Source organism: Pholcus phalangioides, unplaced genomic scaffold (genome assembly GCF_987345545.1).
Source record: "Pholcus phalangioides strain wild (caught in Gottingen) unplaced genomic scaffold, Ppha-v1.0 ptg000016l_1, whole genome shotgun sequence".
NCBI classification, from domain to species: domain Eukaryota; kingdom Metazoa; phylum Arthropoda; class Arachnida; order Araneae; family Pholcidae; genus Pholcus; species Pholcus phalangioides.
Window position 1 is genome coordinate 2,993,327 of NW_028301609.1, and position 25,909 is coordinate 3,019,235.

General features: G+C 35.8%; 1 protein-coding gene across 1 annotated transcript in view; it reads right to left on the reverse strand.

Moving 5' to 3' along the window:
* Rs1 (Dead-box helicase Rs1) overlaps positions 1-25,538 on the reverse strand; it is a 33,939-nt gene extending 8,401 nt beyond the window's left edge. The window contains exons 1-16 of the mRNA XM_089245834.1: positions 25,215-25,538; positions 22,408-22,581; positions 16,074-16,401; positions 14,557-14,612; positions 13,488-13,580; positions 13,265-13,370; positions 12,955-13,128; positions 12,700-12,850; positions 11,772-11,871; positions 11,037-11,178; positions 9,979-10,214; positions 6,481-6,563; positions 5,934-6,028; positions 4,005-4,238; positions 2,991-3,043; positions 177-318 (exon numbers count right to left, since the gene is read on the reverse strand). Coding sequence (XP_089101960.1) covers positions 177-318; positions 2,991-3,043; positions 4,005-4,238; positions 5,934-6,028; positions 6,481-6,563; positions 9,979-10,214; positions 11,037-11,178; positions 11,772-11,871; positions 12,700-12,850; positions 12,955-13,128; positions 13,265-13,370; positions 13,488-13,580; positions 14,557-14,612; positions 16,074-16,401; positions 22,408-22,581; positions 25,215-25,298 — 2,251 coding nt within the window. The 5' untranslated portion in view covers positions 25,299-25,538. The remainder of the gene's footprint in view (positions 1-176; positions 319-2,990; positions 3,044-4,004; positions 4,239-5,933; positions 6,029-6,480; positions 6,564-9,978; positions 10,215-11,036; positions 11,179-11,771; positions 11,872-12,699; positions 12,851-12,954; positions 13,129-13,264; positions 13,371-13,487; positions 13,581-14,556; positions 14,613-16,073; positions 16,402-22,407; positions 22,582-25,214) is intronic.
* Between the last annotated feature and the right edge of the window lie 371 nt (positions 25,539-25,909).

A 25,909-nucleotide genomic window follows, 5' to 3' on the forward strand; every position in this document is an offset into this window, starting at 1 on the left:
TTGAAAAGCATTTGCATGCTGTTCCTGATACCATGGTGTACCACAGGTTGGCTACCCATGCTTTATATTTGACCTTAAGAAAAGGGTTCTACTGCAGGCATAATAAATCAATAATTTGATTGAAGAATTCAACTCGACAGGGAATATTCAACTATAATAACTGAAAAACTTAATACCTTTCTGAGTAAATTTTTGTTTTTTGTTTTGACGATCATCTTCTACTATTGTCCTTATCTTCTTTGGCTTCTGTTGTCTCTTGGCTAGCCTGGCTTGGTACTGGGCAGCCTTTTGAAGTTCCACAGACATTCGATCCTCGGTCTAAAAAACAAGTCATTTTATTAATGCCAGGATAGATGTTTCAAATAATGAAGACTTACTTAAAAGTGGATGGTTCAAAAACATTTGTGAATTCCATGTTTCTTTCTCAAGAAGTGATGCATCATGTTAAAAATAAAGTCATGTAAATAAAAAAAATTCAAATACAAAATTTCGGATATCAGAATAATTCTCTGCCAGTGACAAGAAAAGTGATTCATTTGTGTTTCAGAGACATGCTTAAAGGCTAGTTTCAATGTGTTCCAGCCTGTGAATAACAGGCCCAGATACAGAGAGGGATTTCCCCTCCCAAGAGTTGGATAATGCTGAAAAAAAATCAGTTGTCCTATAAAATATATACGGGACGATAATGCAAACCTACAAAATTGATCACCCCCCCCCCACCCTATATATCGATCTAGAGTACTCTTGGGGGATACTGTTTTAATCAAAGCCTTCAGTTAGGAGCAAGAACGATGTGAATACCACTGCATACAAAGGTTAAAAAATTGCTTATGTATTCATTTGCAAAATAATTTTGAAAAATAAGCATAATGATGATACCATACATCACCATGATAAAGTGTTCAATTCCATAACCTTGGTTTGCACATCTGTCAAAAAAATTATCTGCATCGTACTCACAAATTAGGTTTTTCGTGAAAAAAAAAATTATGACCAGCTCAGCTGTTACACGGACAGACATGACCGCTGACCCCTCAAAGAGACCATCTTGGAATTGTCTGTGCTTTTTTCCCAAAAGTATGGACGATCTCGAAGACGGTCAACTGTTACACAGTGAAACCTCTTATAAAGGGTACCTCTCACTATGAGACGACTTCAATGTTTTATAACCAGTCATCTGGAAAATCAATTTCTTTTTTCATTTTTAAAAGTTTAAGGCTAATAAAATATATTTTCCTGATTAAAATTTTTTATGAATACATTGAAACTGACTTCATCATGTTCTTGTTTTGAAATCATCAACAAGAAAAATATAATAGTTCAGATTACTAATTAGTTTTCAAAAATTGAAATAATTGAACCGAAAATAAGCATGACATATTATGCCGTTATAGTCAGATGAATGGACAAGGGTTCTTCTTATATTTTCCCAACTTTTTTTGTTCTCAGATTTTCAGAAATATGTCTTTTCATCTGCGTGTGTCTAGATGTTATTTTTTTCATGTTTATTCACATGCTTTGATAAATCTGTCGAAAATTGCAGAAAATGAAAAACACAATGTTGTCTCCAAGCAAGGTTATCATCATCAACCATTTTCAATCCACTGCTGGATGAAGGTCTCCTCCAAACTTTTCCATTTTACTCTGACTGATGCTTTTGCCATCCCGTTGACTCGCAAGGTATATGGCCTTGTTATTTGACCATATAGATATGGCCTTATTTGCTGCAGGCAAGTTTGAAAAATCAGTTTTGATATAAAAATACACAGAATGAATATTTTCCCCTACAGAAAATTTGACCAATGACACATCCATTCCTTGAAATTTTGGAATGTACAGATTATACACAGGAAATTGCAGTAGGTTGGAAAAGATGAAGATTGGTTGGAAGTAAATTAGAATTTGGTACATATATTGGTGGGATGCAGGAAAAAATATGCTCGACAGTTTAGTTTTCATTGAAAATATGTGAAGGGTAAGTGATGCTGCAATGGAGAGTTTGCTCATGTGTTCCCCTTTCCGAGTTTTTCTACAAGCAGAGTTTCGGAGCAACCTTACTTATACCCAATAAATCACCATATTATTAATAAGCCAACACGACAAAGAGAGGGTTGTCTAAAAAAATAATGGCTGATCCTTTAAAGAGGGTAGTGTAGTCTGAACTAGAGTAAACATGGGCAGGGATACGGGGGAGGGGGGAGCATCAAAGGTGGAGTAGACAGATCTAATGTATATGAGTATATACTCATATATATATATATATATATATATGAATTGACATCATCATCATCATCATGCCCCCAGCAATAATGACCGTGCACCCCCAGACTTCCAAGTCTATCTCCGCTTATGAGCGTGAATAATATTAAATGACTATATAATCTACAACAGCCACCTTCAACCGGTTGCTAGAGAGCACTTGATGCTCCAATTAAACAACTTGAACAAATTTCATTCAAGGATTGAAACCATCTTGATTTCATGTGTTCAAAACATTTATATAGTACATAGTATATCAAATTTGTCATAAGGGTGCTCTTCTCTTGATGACAGGTACACAAGCAGTGCTCAACACTAGAAAAAGGTTTAAGACCTCTGATCTACAACATCGGTTCTCAACCAGTGCTCTGCAGACCCCTTAGAGCTCAGTATGCACTTCCTAGGGGCTCTGCAGCCACTCCAAGGCAATAAAAAAATGTGAATCTGATAAATGAATAAATGAATTAAGAGACTTGTGTGGAGCTCTGCCATAGAAATTATATGCTAAAAAAAAGCTCTGTAGACAAAAAAGTTTGAGAACCACTGATCAACAACATAGCTGTTGAACAATCATAGCCGATAATTGACATGACAGACCAAAGATTCCTAGTAGCGTGAAATCATAAATGCTGCACAAAGAGAGAGGGAGAAAGTTGACATAAAAACATATACATAACGAGATAGTTTACTTAATCAGTTTATTCAAACTGAATGAAATATTAAGAACTTACGGTTGGTTTGACTCCCTTTTTCCTATCTTTCCCAGTACCTAAACGAAGTTCCTCTGTGAATAAGGATGCAATGTTAATATTTTTGAAATAAAGCACTATTAAACAATATAAAAAAGAATGTTAAAAAATTTGAATGTCAGACCAGGATTTTGGCAAGCTACTTAATATAACTTCTGTTATAATTAGTGCTGACTAATATTAAAGTCTACTGATAACATGAGCATGTGTCCGAACAACTGAATAAAACGTTCATGAAGTGTCCAGTTGCTTTTGCAGTTAAAACAACTCTCTCCGCAGAGAGGAGAAGCAGGATTTCAACATTATATCCACATAACACGAAAATTCAAGCATTTGCCATCTTTACTTCAAGGTAGGGAAGATAGGTGGCAGTACCAGCAAGAACACAAAACAAGCACAACTCTGACATCACATAAATATGTTGAGGCCACACGCACTCACAACACACATTCCAGCATGCATCGATTCGGTAGAAATTTTGCAAAGGAATGAGTATGAGGTGCATATGCGGCTAAGTAGAAGTAGTCAAAAAAAATAAATTTTATACTTAAACACTTGAATGCCTAATGTGCCATATCTTTGGCAAATCTTGAGTTTCAAAAATCTGATATATAGGATTTTCCTCTGAGCTATAGCACATTTATGACTTTTTGTGAATTTGAGGTCTCTCATCGTGCCGTTTCAAAAATTTCAATTAGTTCTTATATAGTCAGTCTTACAAAATTTCAAAAAGGTGCTCTAGGCGTAACAAAAACTTTGGGCATTCCAATATTAAGAAATCCAAATTGGATGCAATGGAAATACAAATTTATTCATATTTAAAAACTGAGATGTCCGAAATATCTTAAAAGCTAAAACTAGGATATTACTGACTAAAACAAATCTCAATACAAGTGGTTTTTTTTTTCATTTTCAAAGAACAAAATTGCTATTGAAAATCCAAAACACACACAGTTAATAACTATGAAATAAGTTTCTAGTTTTCTTTGTACTAACTTCTCTCTTTCTTCTTCTCTGCAATGGTTTGAAACCAAGCTCTTTTTATTTCTTCGAATCCTGCCCTTCGTTTTCCACCAATGGACTGCTTTGGTTTCCCAGCAATGGACTTCTCTGCTTTCTGAACTTCTTTTTCTGCTGTTTGCATTTCTTTCTCTTCTTTTTCTTCTCGCATTATTCTAGATAGATCTTCTTCCAATTCTGTTATATGCTCTTGAAACTTGATTACAACATCTTTCAAAAAAAAAAAAAAAAAAAAAATAAATAAAAAAAATAAAAATAAATAATAATAAAAAAAAAAATAGAATATCCAATATATATACAGTAAAGCTTTGATTAACCGTCACTCGCTTAACCATCAGTTTGTTTTCCGGCATCGTCTAAAAAAAATACGGGAAATACCCCCAAATTTTAAGGTCCAAAAAGATCGGATTACTGCTATAATCTGTGCAAATACCACCGGAATCACAGATTATCCTGCTTGTAATCAGTAAATCCAAAAAAACCATGTGCTTTCAAAATTTTTAATATGAACACATTGTCTGTGAAATATTATGCCCAAAAAAGTGCTTGGATGGACAAAAATTTTTTTTCAGAATGGTTCCAAAAAGTTTTCACGCCTCAAGTTACAGCTCATATGGCCAAGAAGCAGTTGCCGTAGGAAGTACTGCTGTTATTGGACAATGCCCCGACACATCTCTCTTGTGAATTCAAAAGTGATGTTATTTGGCCTAATCAGATGATGGCCAAATAACATGCCACTTTCTCCCAGCGAATAAAACTCCACTTATGGACCAGGGCATGATTGGAAATATGAAGTGATATTACAGAAAAGCTTTTATTGAAGATTTGTTCGTATCTGATAATGCCATGACTGGCAAAGAATTTTGGAAGAGATACAACATAAAGGATGCTATTTTCAATGTTGCCACTGCCTGGGCTGAGCTTATGTTGAAGTTTATATTGATCGTTTTGCAAAATTAAATACAATATGTATGTATTATTCACTTTTAAAGGATTTTATTTTCATTTTCGTCCCAAGCCTGCAGTGAAGTTATGTCACTGTACATATGCATTAAGAGATTTCCGTTATCCGTCACTGACATGGTCCAAACAGCGACAGTTAATCGAAGTTTTACTGCACATATAAATTTACCAACTAGTTAAAACAGAGCTACTTTTAAATACAAGAACCCAACCAATATAAATATTTTCAAACCATAATAATTTTGATTGCTTTAAGTATGTCAAGCTTTTCTATGAGCACCCAAATCAAAAGTTCATATAATACTAGCACATTTTTTGGACTTGATATGAGCATTTTTTTCAAAAAATTTCTTTTGCTGGAACAGTCAAATTCAATTATAAAAAATTTCAAGGGACAAAAAATTTGGTTCTCTTACCATATACAGGGTGATTATAATTAAAGTTCCCATATACTTCCGAATACAGAAACATTTTTAGGATATCTTAATGAGATAAAAAAAATAGTTAATTTTTGACCACCAGGTGAGTAAATGGCACTTTTATTCAATTTTCCTTTTTTTCCATGGTCCATAGAGCTTTTATACAAAAATTCAATGGAATATGTCCACCAGAACAGACACTAAATAGGTCTAAGTAGTTTCAGTATACTGACAATACTCAGACTTATAAAGCGTTCGTTCTGATGAAGGCATTCCATCGAAACTTGGCATGCATGCTATATGGACCATGGGGGGAAAAAGAAAATTCAATAAAAAAGCACCAATTATTAATCTGGTGGTCGAAAATTTAACTTTTTTTAACTGCATAAATCTCTCTCCGATGGCCTCATTACGATATCCTGAAAATTCGGCTTTGTTCGGATCAGCACGGGAACTTTAATTATAGCCAGTATAATAAATTTTTTGTTTCTGAAAATAAAGCAAAACATGAAAAATACCTTACCGGGTGGAACTACTCTGTGTCTAACAGGGTTCTTGGCTTCTTTGACAATCTGTTTTAAGAGTTTTCTCTCCTGCTCACCAACCATGGAAACTGACCTGAAAAAAAGGTAATTTTCTAAATAAATTTATCTTTCATTCACTTACTAAGTTAGTTAATTTATCAGAATTAATTTACATAAAAAATTTTAATGCAAACATTGAATGTTTCTTTTTTACAATGACGAACACACAATAAACCAATTTTTAAAAAAGAACCTAGCTAACAACAAAAAACAATTGAAAAATTAACTAATTCAGTGGAACACCTCTTAACAATGTCTTCTTTTACAGCCAAAAAAAAAAATAAAATTTTTCAAAAACTCCTCAGCAACAACCCCCTTAGATACAGTCACCCCTCTTTTACGGACAATTTCTTTTTTCCTGCCGGCATCCATAAAACAGGGGTTCTAATGTAATAATTTTGTTTTCCCTGTCATACTAATGAAAAAAACATTTGTTGGATTCAAGGCACCCTAAAATGTGTTCAATAAATATTAGTCCATCCTCACCTGCCACTTCTGCCAGCTCGAGCAGTCCTTCCAACCCTATGAATATAATGTTGTAGGGTACAGGGTAAAGTGAAATTGATAACCTGGAAAGAGTCAATATTGGTAATCATTTTACACTAAGTTTTATAAATACACAGTGTTAACTATTGACAGCCCAAAAATTACACACACAATTTCTTGTGAAAAACAAATATGGAAAAGTGTTTCCAGTTTTAAGATTACAAATGTTAAGAGAGTTATAACATTTTGAAATTTTGTGAAGTGTCATTTTTCTAACGGTCAGTTATGCACCAAACACTAAACGAAAGTAAATTTCTCTCTCCCCAAGTTTGGGGGAAGGTGCATTCAGTGCATATACGCATTTACTGCAAAATCGTTTTTTTACCCAGTCTTTCGAGTCCCATGTTGATCAATAAAACAGCAATATTTTTGAGTTAAACATCCTGCCAAGCAAACTTGGCAGGAATTCAAAGTGACGTCATCAATTTTTAAATAGTTATAACTTGTTAATTATGGTTGAATCAAAAAACTGAAAACACTTTCCCATTAGTTTTTCACAAGAAATCGTGAGGGTAATTATTGGGTGGTTGATAGTTACCAACCAGTATACAAGTAATGAAGTATCATTAAGGTATCCGACTACCTTTCTTGTCACTTTTCTTTAAAATGGTTCTGGAGTAAACTTTAAATAAATTTTTTGATAGAAAGTGTCTCGAAATGGTGAAAACACTGCCAAATTTTGGTCTATCTATTATATTTTCTATGAAAAATTCATTTTTATGCCAAATTTTAGGCAAAATTCATGTGATATTCGAAACATGATTGCAAAAAATTTTATTAATGAAATGCTTTGTAATTTTCACAGTGCATTTAGCTAGTAATGCTGCAGGTTATGAACCAAAATTTAAAGGATTGCATGATATGTTCATAAGTTACACCAAAATATGTTTAAGTACGTGTGAATTTTATTGAAATTTCATCCTACATTTTGTCTATAAAACACTGTAATTCAAAAAATATATGTGATAGACCTTAGATTTTGGTTCATAACCTCAACAATATATATAGCAAAATATCACATTAAAATTTCGTAAGGATGCAATGCATCAATTTTTACAAATCATGTCACAAAATCAAGTAAAATGTCAAAAATATCAATCTTCGTAAAACACGTTTAAAGTCTTTATTCGCGTATTACTTGTATGTAAACACGCAACACTAAAGTGAACGTAACTTTGATTCTAAGCATCACATAAACAAAACAAGGCCCATTTTGGAATAACAACAAATAGGGCTTTTATAAAAAATAAAAAAAAATTAAAATCCATATTTTCTTCCAAAATGACGTTTTCAACGTAGTAGGATACCTTAAGGGGGGAAACAATTAAATTGAGTATGGCATCTAAAAGGAAAAAAAAAAAAAGATGAAAGAATAAAAAAAAAATCATGAAAGTTGGTGACAAAGGCAGATAGCAGAGGTACAGAATTCGCTTGTTACAACTTCAATTGGTAGAGCAGTGATACCTAAGCCAAAGCATTCATTAGCTTATGAATTTTTTGGCTAATGAACATTTTTCTATGATATCTCGGCTAGCTAATATAGATTTTTTTTAACAAAATTTTTTGTTGATATGGATGCACACACAAACATAACACAGCGATGTTGTGAGCTAACTTTTTGCACCAATCACGTTAAAATTACTGCCACTCAATCTCAATTAGTTTATGCTAACCTTGGAAGCTCTTCCAGATGTATCTCAACATTTTTCATGTAAAATATATGCATTAAGTTAAAGAAAGTGCATAAAATAAGGGAGTGCAGAGTTGGATGTTTTCAGTGCACATGTGCTTTCAGTGCAAGACTCTTGGCAACAAACTGACTAGTCTGCACATCTTAGAAAGCTTATTTGTTCCATATGCATGTATCGAGAAATAAAACTATCTTCTGATGTAAAATAAAAATGTACTCAGCTTCTCAACTTCCTGTGAATTCTCATTTATCCACTTATTAAGCAGTTTATTTTGTAACGTGCCGATGGTTCCCTGGCGTAAAAGTCTGTAGTCGCTGTTACGTAAATCTGTTGTGATAAATATTGTTACTATTCATCGGCAGCGGTGATCGTGTGGCGACGATCAAGGCCGATCGTGATGATGTCCGCCTGCCATCACATGCAGATGAGGTGACCTTGAAGCCGATTGGCTTGTTTAGAACGTGCGGTCGGAAGTTTTTCCTTTAAATACCGGCCGTACGTTGTAACAGGTCTGACTCTGCGCTCATCCTTTGTTTTGTTCATTCAACTGAAGCCCTCTAGTTGGACGGTTCTTCGTCTTGCTACCGTATCATTTGGCCGTAGGCTGGGAAAATAAGCTAATAGTTATTTGAAATGAAATAGTTTATAGTATCTGAATTTATTTCCCGGCAGGTCCGAAATCGAAAGCATTAACTTATCTTCATAGTCGAAATACTTCATTGCTGATGATAGACGGAAAGTAACGTAGCAGCTGGCCTTGTCAAGGCTACGTGCAGTAAGTAACATCTTGGAGATTTGGCTCTCAACCGAGAGGCCCCTGCTGGAATAGATCCGGCCCTCAACCGAGAGGTCCCTTGGAGCTGATCGAGATGGTCCGGCACTCAACCGAGAGGCCACTGCTGGAATAGATCCGACTCTCAATCGAGAGGCCCCCTGGAGCTGATCGAAGCGATCCGGCTCTCAACCAAAAGACCCCCACTGATACTTACGGGAATACACTACGCCGAAGTGACTATCAACGTTGGATGTCCGATCGGCATAGAAGATTGACTATTGATGACCATAAACCGGTGAGACCATATCTTTCTGTCAATGTCGAATAGAGGGTCCTATGTTGAATTAATCTACTGTTAAAATTGTCTAACTTATACATTCGAACCTAATAAATGATATTTTCATGCGAAAGCTTATTTGTAATAATTTTCCACTTGTCGTTTGCCACTACAATTACTCGATATTTCGAACCGGGCAGGAAACTTCCATAAGGGACGGTGCAATTTCAGCTTTGGCCAGTTTTTGACTTTTTTTTATACTGCTTCTTGGTATTTAATAAAACTTATCTTCAAATTTTAGGCAGAACCCAGAAGAGAAAAAATAACTTTCCATAGGAAACACGTGGGAAATCAAATTTCCTCTTATAAAGATTTCAGCTAACAAATGTGGTTTTGGAATGAATTATCTCCATTAGCCGAGGTATCACTGTATAACTATGGAAAATATCTCATAATAAATTTCATTTCATGCATTTACAGTAAACTCTATAAACAAAACTATTTTCCACTCTCTTATGTTTGGTTTCTAATAGAACAGAGGCATTTGACATCTTGTAGTATATAAATCTGCATGAATGACTTCTCTCTTTATGATTTTAAAACTCATAATATGAAAAATATATGAGAAAGCTCCAATAATTCACTGAAATTTATTGGTTTTAGTACTAAGATGAAAAATAGACAAAATTCATTACTGTTTTAACTCCCACAATGTCAAGACCTCTTGCAGCAACATCAGTGGCCACAAGAACATCAACTTCCTCTTCCTTGAATTTCCTCAAAGATTCCAACCTTTGAGCCTGATTGAGATTTCCATGTAATTCTGCAGTTTTTATGCCAAGGAGTCCCAACAAAATATGCAGCCTATGAACTTGTTTCTTTGTTTGAGCAAACACCATCACATGATCTGGGAACGTTCGACTTAACAAAGCTGAATATAAATGAAAATTTCATGGCAAAGTTAAACAAGCAAACTGTGGGTTGAAAATTGAATAAGAGGATGATTTATCAACATTAAAAACTTATATCAATTTTAAAGCATCCCATTACACGGATATTTTTGGAAAAAGTAATGTTTTTAGTCAGCAATCCTCTCTTCAAAATCCTTCTATAAAGGAATTGAAATAAATCTTATAAAAATGCTGTGTCTTGTTTCAAGATATACTAATTCCTAACAAAAACCCCCTTAAAATTCTCTAAGGGACATTGATCACGGCAAGACTTTTAAATTAATGCTAACTATAAATATGCTTAAGATATAGGAAAATCCCTTCAAGATTTAAAAAAAGAATTACATTACATATGTGAATTTATAAACTAGCTATAATACCTGGCACTGCCCAGGATTTTTTCAATAACTGGGAGGATTGAAAGTGACAAACTATTATACATATACTGACAGGATTAAAAAGTGACAAATCATTCTAAAGGCATATGAATGTCTGAAATACATTGCTAGGGAACCATGGTAACCAAAGTAAGCATTCCGAAAGTGATTGTTGAGGCCCAGAAACCATTGTTGCCAGACAGTTTTTTTGCCCGTTTTGGACATTTGCCCTGCTCTGACAAACTTTAAAAGTAGCATATCATTCAATCTGGGCCGTGTTTGGTATATATGAAAATTTTAATGACGATTGATCTAAAATTGTAGATTTGTATGTAGAACATACGCACACACACACAGAAAATCAATTTTTTATATATAGATTGCATGTCTCATTCACGTACACAAAATCAAAATGGTTGTTTATACCAGCAAGAATGGCTTCTCTTTCTGCTTCTTTGTGAGGTCTGATGCGAATAAATTCCTGATGAAGATTATATGCGACTTCAGTGTTGCTATTGATGAATATTTTAACTGGATTCTTCAAAGCAGTTGCAGCAAGGTCTTGCACCTGTGAAAAAGTAATGAATTAAAGCAACGCATAAAAGTTTACATAAGAATGTAAAAAACAAAATTAGCAGACATGCAAACTTTTGGAATCCCGAAATTCTAGAAGAGGGAAGAACAATACCTATCCTCCCACGCCACAGACCTGACAAAAAAATTTTTTTGGTGGGGGAAAACCTTTTTTTTAATCAATTGAGGAAAGGTGCCCCCTCCTACCTATATGGCAGGTTCCGTGTAGCATCTGAGCAAAATACAATAATGCAAGACATTCACATCTCATCTTGAAAAGCAACAACTTTTGATATGAAATCTATGAACAGACACAATCAAAATTTATAAACTTTTTGATAAGAGGCAGCGTATATTTTGCTTTCAATTTTTATGCTTCCTGGAACTGGCTTGGATCTGGGGGGGGGGGGGATAATTTAAATTAAAATTACATAGGAGGAAAAAATGATAAACTTGAAAACATCACAACCGCCAGTAGTCTTGCAATACATAGAGGACATTGTATTGCAAGACTACTAGCAGTAGAGGGCAAATAGACTATTTTTTTAATTAAGACAAAATAAAATAAACAAAACAAAAGTTTCTCACATCTTCATTCAAAGTTGCAGAAAACAACAAAGTTTGTCTTGTGTATGAGCACTGCTTTATAATCTCTTTCATTTGCTCAGCAAAATACTCATCCAAAATCCTGAAAAATGAAGAAACAAAGATTTTTTTTTAAGATAAGAAATAATTTTTTCTCCCATTCTGTGAAATAAAGAGACAAAAATATACTGCTTCCAGGATTCAGAACGTGGTTCTTTTGAGTTCACGATGGTTCCTTGTTGAGCAGTCAAAAGCTTAGAATGTTAAAACGTGTTAATAATCCCCCCCCCCCACTTCCATACACATAGCATTGAGAGAAGTGACAATACCTATCCTAAATACAAAAGCTTTCATTTTTCAACATAAATTGTCTAGAAACCAAATCATTCAAAAACTTTTTCATCCCCTAACTTTGTGTGGACTAAGGATACCCAACTCATGTTTGCGGCATCCTAGGGATGAGATTGAGCACCTGCAACAACACCCTTGCTCAATCTAAGTGCCATGGTATGGTATTTAGGAATTATTGCTATAGACCAGAGGTTCTCAACCTTTTCGATTCGCTGAGCCCTTTTTAATAAAAAAAATTCTATGGCAGAGCCCCATAGGCCAATTTTTTAATTATTAATCAAAAAGTTACCAATTTACATATATTTTTACTACTTAAAAATAATCATAATTATTTTTCTAAATTTTACTGGTTTTTTATTTTCCTTGATCGGCCGCACAGCCCCTGGAGAATGCACAAGGAGCCTCAAGGGCTCCGTAGAGAACCAGTTGAGAACCGTTGCTATAGACCTACATTATGTGGTCTGACTATGTATTAGAATGTAGCCTCTGAATGTGATAAGTGGGGGTTTCTGCATTGAGAAATTTCAAAGAATGGTAGTTTTCATCACATAATATATATAAATTTAATTTAATCCTTTACCTGTCAGCTTCATCAAGAATCAAAATTTCAATCCCATGAAGACTAAAAGATGGAGTGTTTTCAAGATGATCAATGAGACGACCAGGTGTAGCTATAACCACATCAGGAATACTACGTAAGGCGTGCTCTTGAACTTTCAGGTCAAGCCCACCTTTAATAATAATAAATAAATATTTTTTTTAGGATTTTAACACATGAAGTAGAAATCAAGCCAACTTCACACAACTAGAAACTCCATAAAAGTACACACTTTACCTGCAGCAAGCGCGATCTGCACCTTAGTAAATTGAGAAAGCTGTTTTGACACTTGATAAACTTGAACAGCCAATTCTCTTGTAGGCAGCAGGACTAAAACCCTGGTGACTGGTTTTTCTTTAGGTTTGAAGATCAATCGTTCAAGTACTGGCAACATGAAAGCAGCAGTCTTGCCTAGAAGCCATTAAATTTATTTACAAAATGTTATGCCATAGACCAACATTTGATATCAGCAATCAAAATAAAAAAATCTAAATGATGGATCTAACCTGCACAATGCACTAAAAAAAAAGTCCAAATAGAAATTTACCCGTGCCAGTAGCTGCACAGCCATATACGTCTCTTCCCATCAATGCCACAGGAATAGTAGCAGCTTGAATCGGAGTTGGATGGAGAAAATTCATTGACATAATAGCCTACATACAAAATTGAAACAAGCAATGTAGTATGAAAGCAAAATGAAATGTTTTAGAACAGGGACTCTGAATAAATAACATAACAGAACAGCAAAAATAGAAACCAAATATATTTACTTTCTGTAGGGGTCTTGACAAGTTTAACTGCTGGAATGAAACAGAACTGTCATACTCCAACTTCTCCCCAATTATGTCATCCTTTGAATCTTTCTGCAAAACAAAAAAAAGGGGGAGGGGGAACCAATGGACCAATTATTGAAATTGCTCGAATGCATAAAAATAACAAACTGAGAGTTATCACCACATTATTTAAAAAATAAGAAAATTGGTTTTGTGTGTGTAAAACTTGCATTAAATGAGGTATATCTAGGGTGAACAATTTGTATTTTATAGAAATTCTCATATTTTTGACTCGCCCCGAGTTTTTTAAAATAAAATTACCATATTTTTCCACAAGAATTGCTATTACTTTCATAACTTAATAAACTATATTTTGATAATTATGACAGTTAATATTATCCGATGACAGTTATCTTACAGTATAACTGAATCTCACAGCAGAACATATCTGCAAGTTCAATGTTTGTTTTATGAAATAAATTTCAACTTAATTTGTATTAGTCTGCTATTTTTCTCACCCATTGGCACACACACACATCCCATATTTTTCTCTGTGAAATATAGTCAGCCTGGATATGTGAATTCTCAAGCAATATAATTTTTAGCATTTTCAATAAAAACAAATTGAAATGTACAAAAATAAAGCTTGTTCAGAAAATTGGAACCAATATCCAGTGTGGCGGAGTAAGTTGTCTTTTTCCATGTTTTGACATTTGAGCCATAACATAGTAATGGGGGGGGGGGGGGGGACACTATGATATTGCAATCACTTAGATTGCTTTGTTTTTATTAAATTTTTCCACCATAAAAACCAAAACCAATTTTTTACACGCTAGACACAAAGTGTGAAGTAACACTGAATAGCTGTAAATACAGTGAAATCTTGATGTAATGTTACTCTGTGGACCAACAAAAAATATTGTTGTAGAAAGAATAACATTATACCAAGAGGCAGTAGTTCAACATTATACTTCAGGCATTTCCGAACAAGGCTTACAAAAAAATATCATTGTAGTGAGATTTTACTGCATTTAATAAAAGAATCTTCAATAAATCTGAACTTTACCTTTGATTCATTTTTTTTCTTTAATTTTTTCTTCTTTTTCTTTATTTTGACAACATCTACAAAAAATATATATATTAAAAAAATCCTGCCTTTGAAAACAAAGTTCAATTTTGACATAAAATTTTACTGACCACACAGAATTTGCAATCACATGGGAACAGGAATTATAACACAAAATAAAGAGCAAAATATAAGAATTTGCAAATTAAATCATTCGTTTGTACAATACCTAATAAAAAATATGTATATAAACAAAAACTGCTCAATGATATGAATGCTAATTAATTGTAAATAAAAAACATTTGAATCATTAACTATGTTTTAAAATTATGAAATAGATAATTTAGTGAATTTTTTCTTCTTCAAAAAACATCACATTTGCATAAATTCTTCAGGCGCTAAAAACACCAGAATGCAGCCAGAATTTTGTTTAGCAGTTAGGTGTTAGGAAGAAAAATTCGGATGGAAGCATGCATACAAGCACACACCAAGACTAGAATTATGAAAAACTCCTTAGGTAGTCGCATATATATATACACAAATTTAGTTTGAAAAATCCAAGGTACGAGAATTAATGCAAATTCAGTTAACCTACACAAATTGTCTAAGAATTCAGTGGAACCTAAATTAACAATTGGGAGAGGCGGGTGGTTCCAGAGTCACCTCAGGTATCAAGAACCTTGTTTAATAAAAAGATAACCTGTTGATCAAGAGATTATTTAATTATTTTCATTTTTTATTTATTTTTCTTGATAACCTTTCTTAGTACATATGCAACTCTGTTAGCATGCCTCTCCTCAAATTTAGTGAGCCAGCCTTGACTTATTGTGGAACACTCATGACTACAGTGCCTTTTATTAAAGATCAACATATTCTACAGCGATTTCATCGATTCCTTATTTTTGGATCCTTCAATTGCTCACCTTTTATTTCCCTCTTGACACCAAGACTCTTACATTTGTTAATGGAACTTGCAAAACTGCAACTGATAGATAAGTTGTGTGACCACTTGCCTCTGTTGATATAGGCTGTGCAAATGCAAGCTGGTCCCTGAATTAAAAAAATCGTTCTGTAGGGAGCAGGCAGACCCCATCATGATGCTTACATAACATGAAAATTCAAGCATTTACCATCTTAGCTTCAAAATATGGAAGACTGATGTCAGCACCAGAAAGAACACTAAGCAAGCATTTCGGCATGTACAGATTTGTTGAAAAAACTCCCCCGAGGAATGCGTACAAAGTGTATGTACTGTTAAGTAGTAGTTAATAGAGGTCCTGTCAACGGAGGTTCTACTGTAATTTCAAAGGAAATAAAAAAACAGACATACATAATTAATAACTGGCGTGTTAACCACCTTAGTTTTGAAGCATGAACCAGCACTGGTTTGTTGAAGGGCGTTTTTTTAGGTCTAACCACTAAATTTCAAATTTTAAGAATGGTTAACTGAAAAAAATTGTATAACACCATTATGTATTTGTGAAAAAAAAAGGATTTATTCAATTCTGGACACAAACCTTCTTGATCATCCGCAGAATTATCGTCCGACAATTCCATGGGAGCCGTCTCGTTCTCATTTTCAGAACCTGCTTCATCATTTTCAGAACCTACTTCACCATTTTCAGAACCTGCTTCATCGTTTTCACAACCTGCTTCATCGTTTTCAGAACCTGCTTCATCATCTTCAGAACATTCTTCATCGTTTTCTGACACAGCTGCTGCGTCCTCATTGTTTTTGGTTATCCCTGTCAGATTCCCATTTTTTTTGGCGCCTTTTATTTTCTGATCTCCAACTTCAGACTTGATGGCCTTTTGCAAATTCACATGGTCATTGAGTCTTTTCAACTGAAAATAAGAAAATAATGATAGCATTTTTAAAATTTGAAGATACAACAAGTGGAACCAGGCATCATGATCCAGAAATGCTTGAAATCGAAAATTGAACTGTGATTTAATAAGTTTTATTATTACTCGAGCTGGAAAATAGTCAAACTCTGATGCAGCCCCCCCCCCCCTGATTTAGTGCCACAATTTTCCAGTGAACAAATCTTCCATATATAGGGATTACAGTTATTTGGAATTCAATATAACACCCAGAAATCTGCAGGACAAATGGTGGCATCACATCGGGGTTCAACTGTATACTGCATTTTTCTGCAGATAATTTATAGAAAAATTGTGCATAAAAACATCAGAATTTCTTAATTTCGATTATATGCTACTACATCTCATTTGCAGTTTTTTTTCCCTGAGAGGTTGGAATGGAAATAAGCATTGAAAAAATTAATTAAATAAAAAAAATTATTAATTAAATTTTTTATCTACCTATTATACAGGGTGATTATAAAAAAAACTATCCCGACATATGGGCCCCTAACTATCATACCATGCACAGAAACTGAATGAAATTTTGGCATAAGGTATTTTGATGTATGCGCTGAAGAATGATATGGAAAACAACAGTGTCACTCTAACAGTTACGGTTACAGTGAGAAAATTTCGAAAATATCAAATGGCAACACCAAGTTTTTTGTATTGGAATGCGATCTCCATACTGAAAAACTCTAAATAGCGTTCGATAGGCTAAAAGTGAGGACAACCAATAAGGGCAGAGAAGCAGCATAAAATAAAGCATTTTATTGTGTTTCACAAATCTTCCACATGACCTTGTGGAGGACTAATCAGGCTGAGATCTCAGCCGAAGAAACGGTGTGACGAATGAAACGAACATTAATGCTCTGGTGCACGGCAAAGTCCTTTTTACCTTTTCCTTGCCCAGCTCCGGAGATTTTCGTGCTACAGGTGCCATTCCAACGCTATTTAGTGTTTTTCAGTATGGAGATCGCATTCCAATACAAAAAACTTGGTGTTGCCATTTGATATTTTTGAAATTTTCTCACTGTAACCGTAACTGTTAGAGTGACACTGTTGTTTTCCATATCATTCTTGAGCGCATACCTCAAAATACCTTATGCCAAAATTTCATTCAGTTTCTGTGAATGGTATGATAGTTAGGGGCCCATATGTCGGGATAGTTTTTTTATAATCACCCCGTACTTTACAAGGAGAATATGATAGTCTCCTTGAAACAATTAATAAAAATACTTAAATTACTTATAATACCAAACTCATGCGTAGTCTTCGTATAGCAGAAATACAAGGGCTTGAAAAACTGAAAAATGTAATTTTGACGCTAGCGAAATTTCTTGGGAGCCATGCATGCTCCCCCTCCCACATCCTGCAGCTGTGCCTCTAGGCTGGAATTTTCGGCAGGCTTCCCCTATAGTAAATTTATAATGTCAAAAGAAATTAAAAGAATCATCTTCAGCCCTGTCAGCCCCACCCTTGAGGCAGGCAAGCATATTTTTTTAGAGGAAAAGCACAATCAAAAGTAACGGTTTTTCTTACTTTTTATTAGACATAGCGACTTTTTCTATGTGGTTGGCAAAGTGACATAATTTTCAAAAATTTTGTGTCATCCTCTTTCTCTCTCTCTCCAACTACTTTTCTTTCTTTCAAACTGAGCACAACTCTGGTCTATCACCAAAGAAATTTATTACTACTACTAAACCAAACATGCACCTTGTTCACATTCCTCCAAGGAACTTCTAACGAATTGGTACATACAAGATTCATCGAAAGACTGGTTATTTGTGGAGATGAAGATTACAAGAAAGAAAATTCATCTCCACAAAGAACCAGTCTTTCTATGAATCTTGTATTGACAAGTGGCCGCTGTGGTGGTCGAGTGGTTATAGTGACGGACTCGCGATGCGAGGATCCGGGTTCGAACCCCACAGTGGTGGTCGGCTGAAGTTGGTTTTCTGTGGTTCCCAACTTCAGGGCGCAAATGCGAGCCGATGTCCCCATTAAAAAGTCTCGCCACAGAGAGCAACAGTCCTACAAAGATAAATCATTCAATCATAACACTTCACTCATAGTTAGAAAAAAACTGGTGGCAGATTGCAGCACTACACATAACAAGCATTACACAGAAACAAACTTTACGTCAGGTTGCACTACACGTACACGCACATTGGTTGGGGTTCCGGGGGGGGGGGGAGGTGCATGTGTGGTGTAGCAGTAGTAGATAGGGCCTCCAAAAATGGCTCGAGGAACCATGATGTTCTTAAGTCAGCCACCTCGTTGGGCAATTTGCCTGTTGTGGCGTTGTATTTGAAAGTGGAGAGGACGTTTCTATATGCGAATTGGTACATTTTGGAATGTGTGTGTACGTGTAGTGAACCTTCTGTAAGTTTGTTTCTGTGTAATGCTTGTTATGTGCAGTGCTGTAATCCACAATCAATTGTTTTTAAACTGTGAGTTTTTCTCAACTCATAGTGAGTGAAATGTGATGAATGAATAATTGTAACATTGTAGGCTGTTGATCTCTGCGGTGAGACTTTTTAACGGGGAGATTGGCTTGTATTCACGCATCAAAGTTGGGAACTGCAGAAAACCAACTTCAGCCGACCACCACTGAGGCGACGGTGGGGTTTGAACCCAAATCCTCGCAATGCAAGTCTGTCACTATGACAATTCGACCACCACACAGCACCATAGAGAATTTACTACCAAATGAGTTGTGCTGGAACTATGCACGCGTGCCTGATCTAAAATTGGGCGTGAATTGCTAGTGCTCTACCATCTATTTTGCAAACTGCAAGTGAAGTGTGATGATTTAATATTTCTACCTTTGTAGGTCTGCTTATCTTTGTTGGAAGACTTTTTGACGAGGAGATTGTCTTGCATAATCAAGCTTCAATTTAATAATCACACATTCACAATTATTGGCGTCACTGCCAATTTTATGTGTAGCATGTTTTTTAAGTAAGTACCGTTTTGAAATAAAAAGAAAACAAGTTGACTTCCCTTAATCTTTTTTACATGAAAGCCTGTACATTAATCTACTTTTCAACACAATTTCCACCAATATTAAGTCATTTATCATATCGCACGACCAGTTTTTGAATCCCATCCTCATAGAAGTCTGCACCCGGATTTGACAACCACTGCAACATGGCCGTTTTGTCCTCATCATCGTTGTTATGGTTCTGACCAGTCAGATGCTTCTTCAAATGCAGGAACATGTGGTAGTCACTGGGTGCTAGATTGGGACTGTACGGAGGTTGATCAAGTTGTTCCCAGTGAAATAAGGCAATGAGATCTTCGGTTCGATTAGCCACGTGTGGGCAGGCATTGTCATGAAGAAAACGATCCCATTACTCAACATGCCACGCCGTTTGTTTTTGATTACACAACTTTCGATAATTTAAGCGTTCGGTCACAATTTCATAGAGAACATTTCTGGAAATTTGAGGAAACTCATTAGACAATGACGAAATTGTAACGCATTTGTTCTCCCACAGTTTTTTATTCTGCACCAAATCTTCAGTAATGACAGAAGGTCGCCCACCTCATTTCTCATCATGAACATTTGTGCGGCTATCATTAAAAGCTCTAACCCATTTCCATACCATTCCATCGCTCACAAAGTTTCTTCCATACACTTCACTGATTTCACAATGAATTTCAGCCGCTTTATTTATTTATTTATTTATACAATATTGTTGGCCCTTGGGCCTATACAAGAGGATGCGATTGAGAATGACAAAGATATTGTTTGATGTTGGATAAAAAACTAGTGATAGAGGGAGATTCAACAATAGAGCTTGGGAGTTTGTTCCATTCACCAATGGTATGAGGAAAGAAGCTGTATTTAAAGCAGTCAGTGGAAGCAAAAATAGGTTTTATTTTAAGGGAATGGTCGAGTCTTCTAGAGATGTAGGATGGTTTGGCTAAGATACCAGAAGTATCTATGTTGAACTGACCATGGAAAATTTTATAAAGCAATGTTAATCGAGAAATGAGACGAAGAGTAGAGAGAGGGAGGAGATGAAGTTCATTTTTAAGTTCGGACACAGAAATGAAAGATGACCAGCAGTCGTGAACAAATCGGGCGGATTTATTTTGAATTGATTCAAGTTTGTCTGTATTACTGGAGGTGTAAGGGTCCCAGATTTCAGCGACGTAGGAGAGGACGGGGGGATATATAAGTTTGGTAACAGAGAAGTCTGATATCCCGAGTAGAGTGTTTAAGATTGCGGCGGAGGAAGAAAAGTTTGTTAAGACACTTCTGGAAAATGTAGTAGATGTGTTTGTTCCAACGTAGGTCGGCTGAAATAATGACACCAAGGTATTTGATATGTGAAACTTGGGATAACGGTAAATGATTGATGGAGTAGGAGTATTCAAGAGGAAGAAGTTTACGGGTAATTTTCATGTGAACCATTTTTGAGATATTCATTGGCATTTGCCATAGGGAACACCAGTCGGCGATGGAAGCCAGGTTATGTTGGAGAAGTTCTTGATCAGATTGATGGTGAATGATACGGTAAATTACACAGTCATCAGCAAAAAGTCTAGTGGTGCAGTTGAGGGATTGAGGAAGGTCATTGATATAAATTAGGAAAAGTAACGGGGAGAGGACCAATCCTTGAGGGGTCCCAGACTTTATGGAGGCGGATGATGAGTTATGATCATTAAAATGAACAAACTGTTTGCGGATGATGAGTTATGATCATTAAAATGAACAAACTGCTTTCACGCCTTCAGCACTAAGAAAATAAATCACAGCTCATATTTCACAGTCTGAGCATTTTTAATCTGCAGAGGCATTTTAAATACTCACAAACTTAAACATAGTCGAATGTTTCCGTAATGGCATCTGTGGTTTGCCAACAGATGTAGGTACACAGCGCACATGTGCAGAATGCCGACTGGAGTGCTACAGCAGCAGAATTTCAAAACGGTACTTACTTAAAACAACATGCCTCGTATTTGTCACGGCGACCTTGCACCTAGGATATGCCAAGCTCTGACATGTAAGACTGGATCAAATGATAATGGAACAGTTGTTATAATTTGCTTATTTCTGAATGAGAATGGCAGCATTTTGTGTGGAGGTAGAGCAAAGGTAAAGAAGGCAATTCTCATTGGGGAATGCACTTGCGCTAGGTAGTCGCTCGGAAGCATGTGATGTGTGATGGCTGTTTTTTCATCTGTGGCTGCAGAATGTTTGCGAGCAAAAATAAGCAACATGGTGTTTTTTTTTCTAGTGAAGAAGGAGTTGGAGTTCGTGAAGTGCATCAGCAAACGAAAAAAAAGCACTGTCATTGCACTAGTATGCAAGACTGGCACAAACATTTCCACTGTGTGTGCACTCACTTTCCCATAGTAGAGTTTCTCTAATGATGGCGCAAACAGAACCAAAATTCCCTCCGATCTCTTTGCTGATGCCCCTCATCTGCTTTTGCTGATTATCTGGCCAACTTCTTTCACCAAAGCGTTCATCATGACAAGGTGACTGTCATCAGGTCGCATACCATCATTCACAGATTCCTGTCCTTTGCGGACGCGCCTGTGTCAGTCCTGCACACGAGCCAATGAAAGTGCATGTTGTCCAGTATAATGCCTTCATTCACTGATACTCTTTGCAAACTCCAACTCCTCCTGCCAATAAAAGATGAATAAGTCCATGTTGTTCTTTACTCCCACATTTACAGTTGCAGATGAAAAAACAACCGATAGCCTGCCAGACCATACTGTTGGCCAACTGCCAGCACATGTCACATGTTTCTGTGCAACTACTAATTGGGGCTAGTCCATTCCCTCACACAGTAGGGGGTTGCCTTCCTTACCTTTACTCTACCTCTACACAAAAATGTCTTCACACTCATAAAAAATAAACTAAATTATAACTACAGTTTTGTTTTCATTTGATACACCCTTATATATGTTTTTTTACTCATGTATCATTTAAAACTTGAAACTAATCAAATAATCTTATACCCTATTTTTTCTCCTCTCTTCTCTGATTTGAGCAATTTTTTCATCAAGAGTTGAAGGTTTGCGCTTTATGTACTTCCTGACATCATTCCAGGCGTTATTCCCATCATCAGAATCTTCGGCTGCAAACGTAAAACCAGGTGCAAAACTAAAGTTTTCTTCCTCTTCAGCTGAATCCTATAAGAACAGTAAATTAAAAAAAAAATGAGTAGGTGAATGTGATAGTATAATTGAATATTTTGCAACCAGTTTTGTGTAAGGCTTGGATTACACTATAAAAGTTTGATAAAAGATCTTTTACAAAACTTGAAAAAAAAAACCATCCAATAAGCCTAAGCTATATTACCTTCGCTTGAATGTAGCGTACATGCACATTCTTTTGCAGAATTTCTAACGAATCAGTACATGCAAGAATCTATTGTGTGTATGTGTGGCACACTAACATATTTATGTTGTCAGAGTACTGCTTATTACAGGTTATACCAGAGCTACTACTAAACCATACATGCGTCTCATCCATATTCATCTGCAGAACTTCTAATGAATTGGTAGATGTTGGAATGTGCGTGTACATATTGTGAATCTGACATGAAGTTTGTATCTATGTGATGCTTGTTATAGTGCCACAATCTATTTTTTGGTGTCATTGTAGACCTGTTGCTCTCTGTGGCGAGACTTTTCAATAGGGAGATCAGCTCGCATTTGCGCCTCAAAACCAGGAACCAACTTCAGCTGACTACCACTGTGGTGATGGAAAAATTTTTTTATTACTACTACTTAACCATGCATGCACCTATTTCTAATGATAATGGTACTAATTCATTAGAAATAGCATATGTTAATTTCTAATGAATTAGCACATGCCGGAATGCGTGTGTATGTGTTGTGAACCTAACATGAAGATTGTTCCTGGGTAATATGCTGCCATCTGCCATCAAATTTTCTAACTATGAGTGAAGTGTAATAACTGAATAATTGTACCGCTGTAGGCCTGTTGCTCTGTGACTCGAATGGGGAGACCAGCTCGCATGTGCGCCTCGAAGTTGGAAACCACAGAAAACTGGGAGAATTTTTTGAAGAATTTTGGAAACCAAGAGAAAGGGGGAATACCCACAAAACATTCTGCTTTGTGGGTAAAACAAGGGGGGAAAAAAAACTGGTGTCCTTCCAAAAATTTATGCCCAATTAACCAATATCTATACCTCCCGTTTACATGGGAAATGGAAAAAGCGGGTTTTAAATCCGCTTTAAGAATTCAAAAAAATGAATGTTCTCGAACTTCTTTCCATAATACAAGGGAAAGAAGTCATCAAAAGCGGGTGCTAGAACTCCCAATGCATCTGCAAAGTACATGTAAACGGGGCTTATATGTATTTTTTTTTTGAAAACCTCATCCTAAATTAGGTGGGACCAGCGACAACCGCATATGGCATAACTTAAGGGTATAACTGTACTTTGTCTATGATAGAAAGAATTGATTAAATTTGGACAATTTGCTACTTTCACAGCAAAAATAATTGCGTGATGAATGGTAGGGTATTGGATGCTTTAAACACTTTCGTAAAAAACAATTTATGCTCATTCTTTGATTGATAAAATTAATAAGCATAATGTTAATATAATTATTAAACCAGAGTTTGTGTGTTTCAATAATTTTTGTACTAATTTTTTTGTAAAGTGATGCTAGGAAAGAAAAATGCAGGAATTATCGATTTTTAATGCTTAGAAAAAAAACCTATTATTCGGACATTTTTTATGGCAGTTTTTTCCAGCAATGGCAAAAACTCCCCAACTCAAAAATTTATTAATTCTTATAATAAAATTTGTGTTAAAATACTATACGCATTAAAAAAAAATAATCAAATTCACAATAATGCTTCCAGATGTATAAATGGGGAAAAATAAATTTTTGCCGCTTGGCAAGAACCTATTTTTGCCCAAGATGGATTTTACTGCAATTTTTCCACCTATGACAAAAACTCATCAACCCTGATAATTACTGTTGGTTGAGAAAATGACCAAGTTGTGATTAGCAAAAATAGCATTGGTTTGATATCACCAAATCACGAGGAGTACCGCTATTCCGTGCAGGGCCCCTAACTAGGGTGGAGCAGTCATGTCTGCTGCCCTAAAAGCTTAATGCTGAACATCCATGGACGGAACAATAAACACTTAAACATGTGAACAAGGTGGATCAACGTCACGGCTAAAATTCCACAAGCAGGATTGCACCTAATTTGGCGATGTCCAATTTGGCGAAGTTTTTCCTTCTTGGCGACTTGGATTTTACATCTCCAACATCATGAAAATCAAGATGGCAGACATAAAAAGAAAAATGGCACCCCCCCCCCAAAACATTGTGAGAAGGAAATGTGGAACCAATGAAGTATTGGCTACAGGATTCATACCAACCCATCACATTTGTGCTTTGAGTTCCCACTCAGGCAAATCTAACGCCAACACCAACCAAGTTTCTTGGCGAGATTGCTGTTTCAAACCATTTCAGACGATAAACTAATTTTTCTGTAGGTATTCACGCCAAATTCTGTCGAAAACTGAGGCCAGCTAAATGTAGCTTCGGGAATGATGAAATTCTTCTATTTGCCTAGGATAATTAAGCTTTAGGATACTTATGTGAGGCATTTGAAAATGTATCATTGATTAACGCCTATACAACGATGCTCAAGGGATCAGAGAAACGTGCCGTTATAGGTGGAGCATTTCAATACTCGGAAGAGTGCATCGGGAACAGGGAGTAATATCGTTATATAGGCGATTATCGTTACATAGGATTTCCAATGTATACAAACCGCGTCACTTGGCTCATCAATTTCATCATCGTCGTCGTCAATGGTAGGGATAAAGCCTAGATGATTCTGGTATTTGACGCTCATGATTTCATTAAATGCGTGGACACGTGCCGGAAATGTTGTCTGTTTGTTGTGAGTTTACTAAACGCTTTTGTTTTTTGGTCTCTACAACGCACGTCGTCTGACCATCTCATTTCAAAAATAACCAATCACGGTCGACACCTCTATCTACTGAATTTCAGTTTCATTATACTGTGCTCAAATTCTTGCTTTTTTGCCAATTTTTGAAAGACTTCTGTCGTAACTAACGGTTATGTTTAACTTTGGCGTCATGTTTGCAACAATTTGAAATCCCAAAATTTGCATATGTTCCCTGGAAAAATATGGTCAGTTACTTACTATTCCTTCTATTAGTCCACGTCCAAATACTGAAGCTTTCGAAGGTTTTTTAACAACTGGCTATGGCGAAGATATATTTTGGAAAGAGAGAAAATTCAACTGCTCCTGCGGGGAATCGAACCCACGTCCTTTCACTTTCCGAGTGAACAGCCAGTTGTTAAAAAACCTTCGTATGGTAGCGGAGAGTGACGTCATCCTTGTATACTGAAGCTTTGCTGCCATCTACCCATAAACTTGAGAACTTCATTAATGAATCACAAATGGAAAAGTAGGACTCGTGCTGCGATCTATTATTC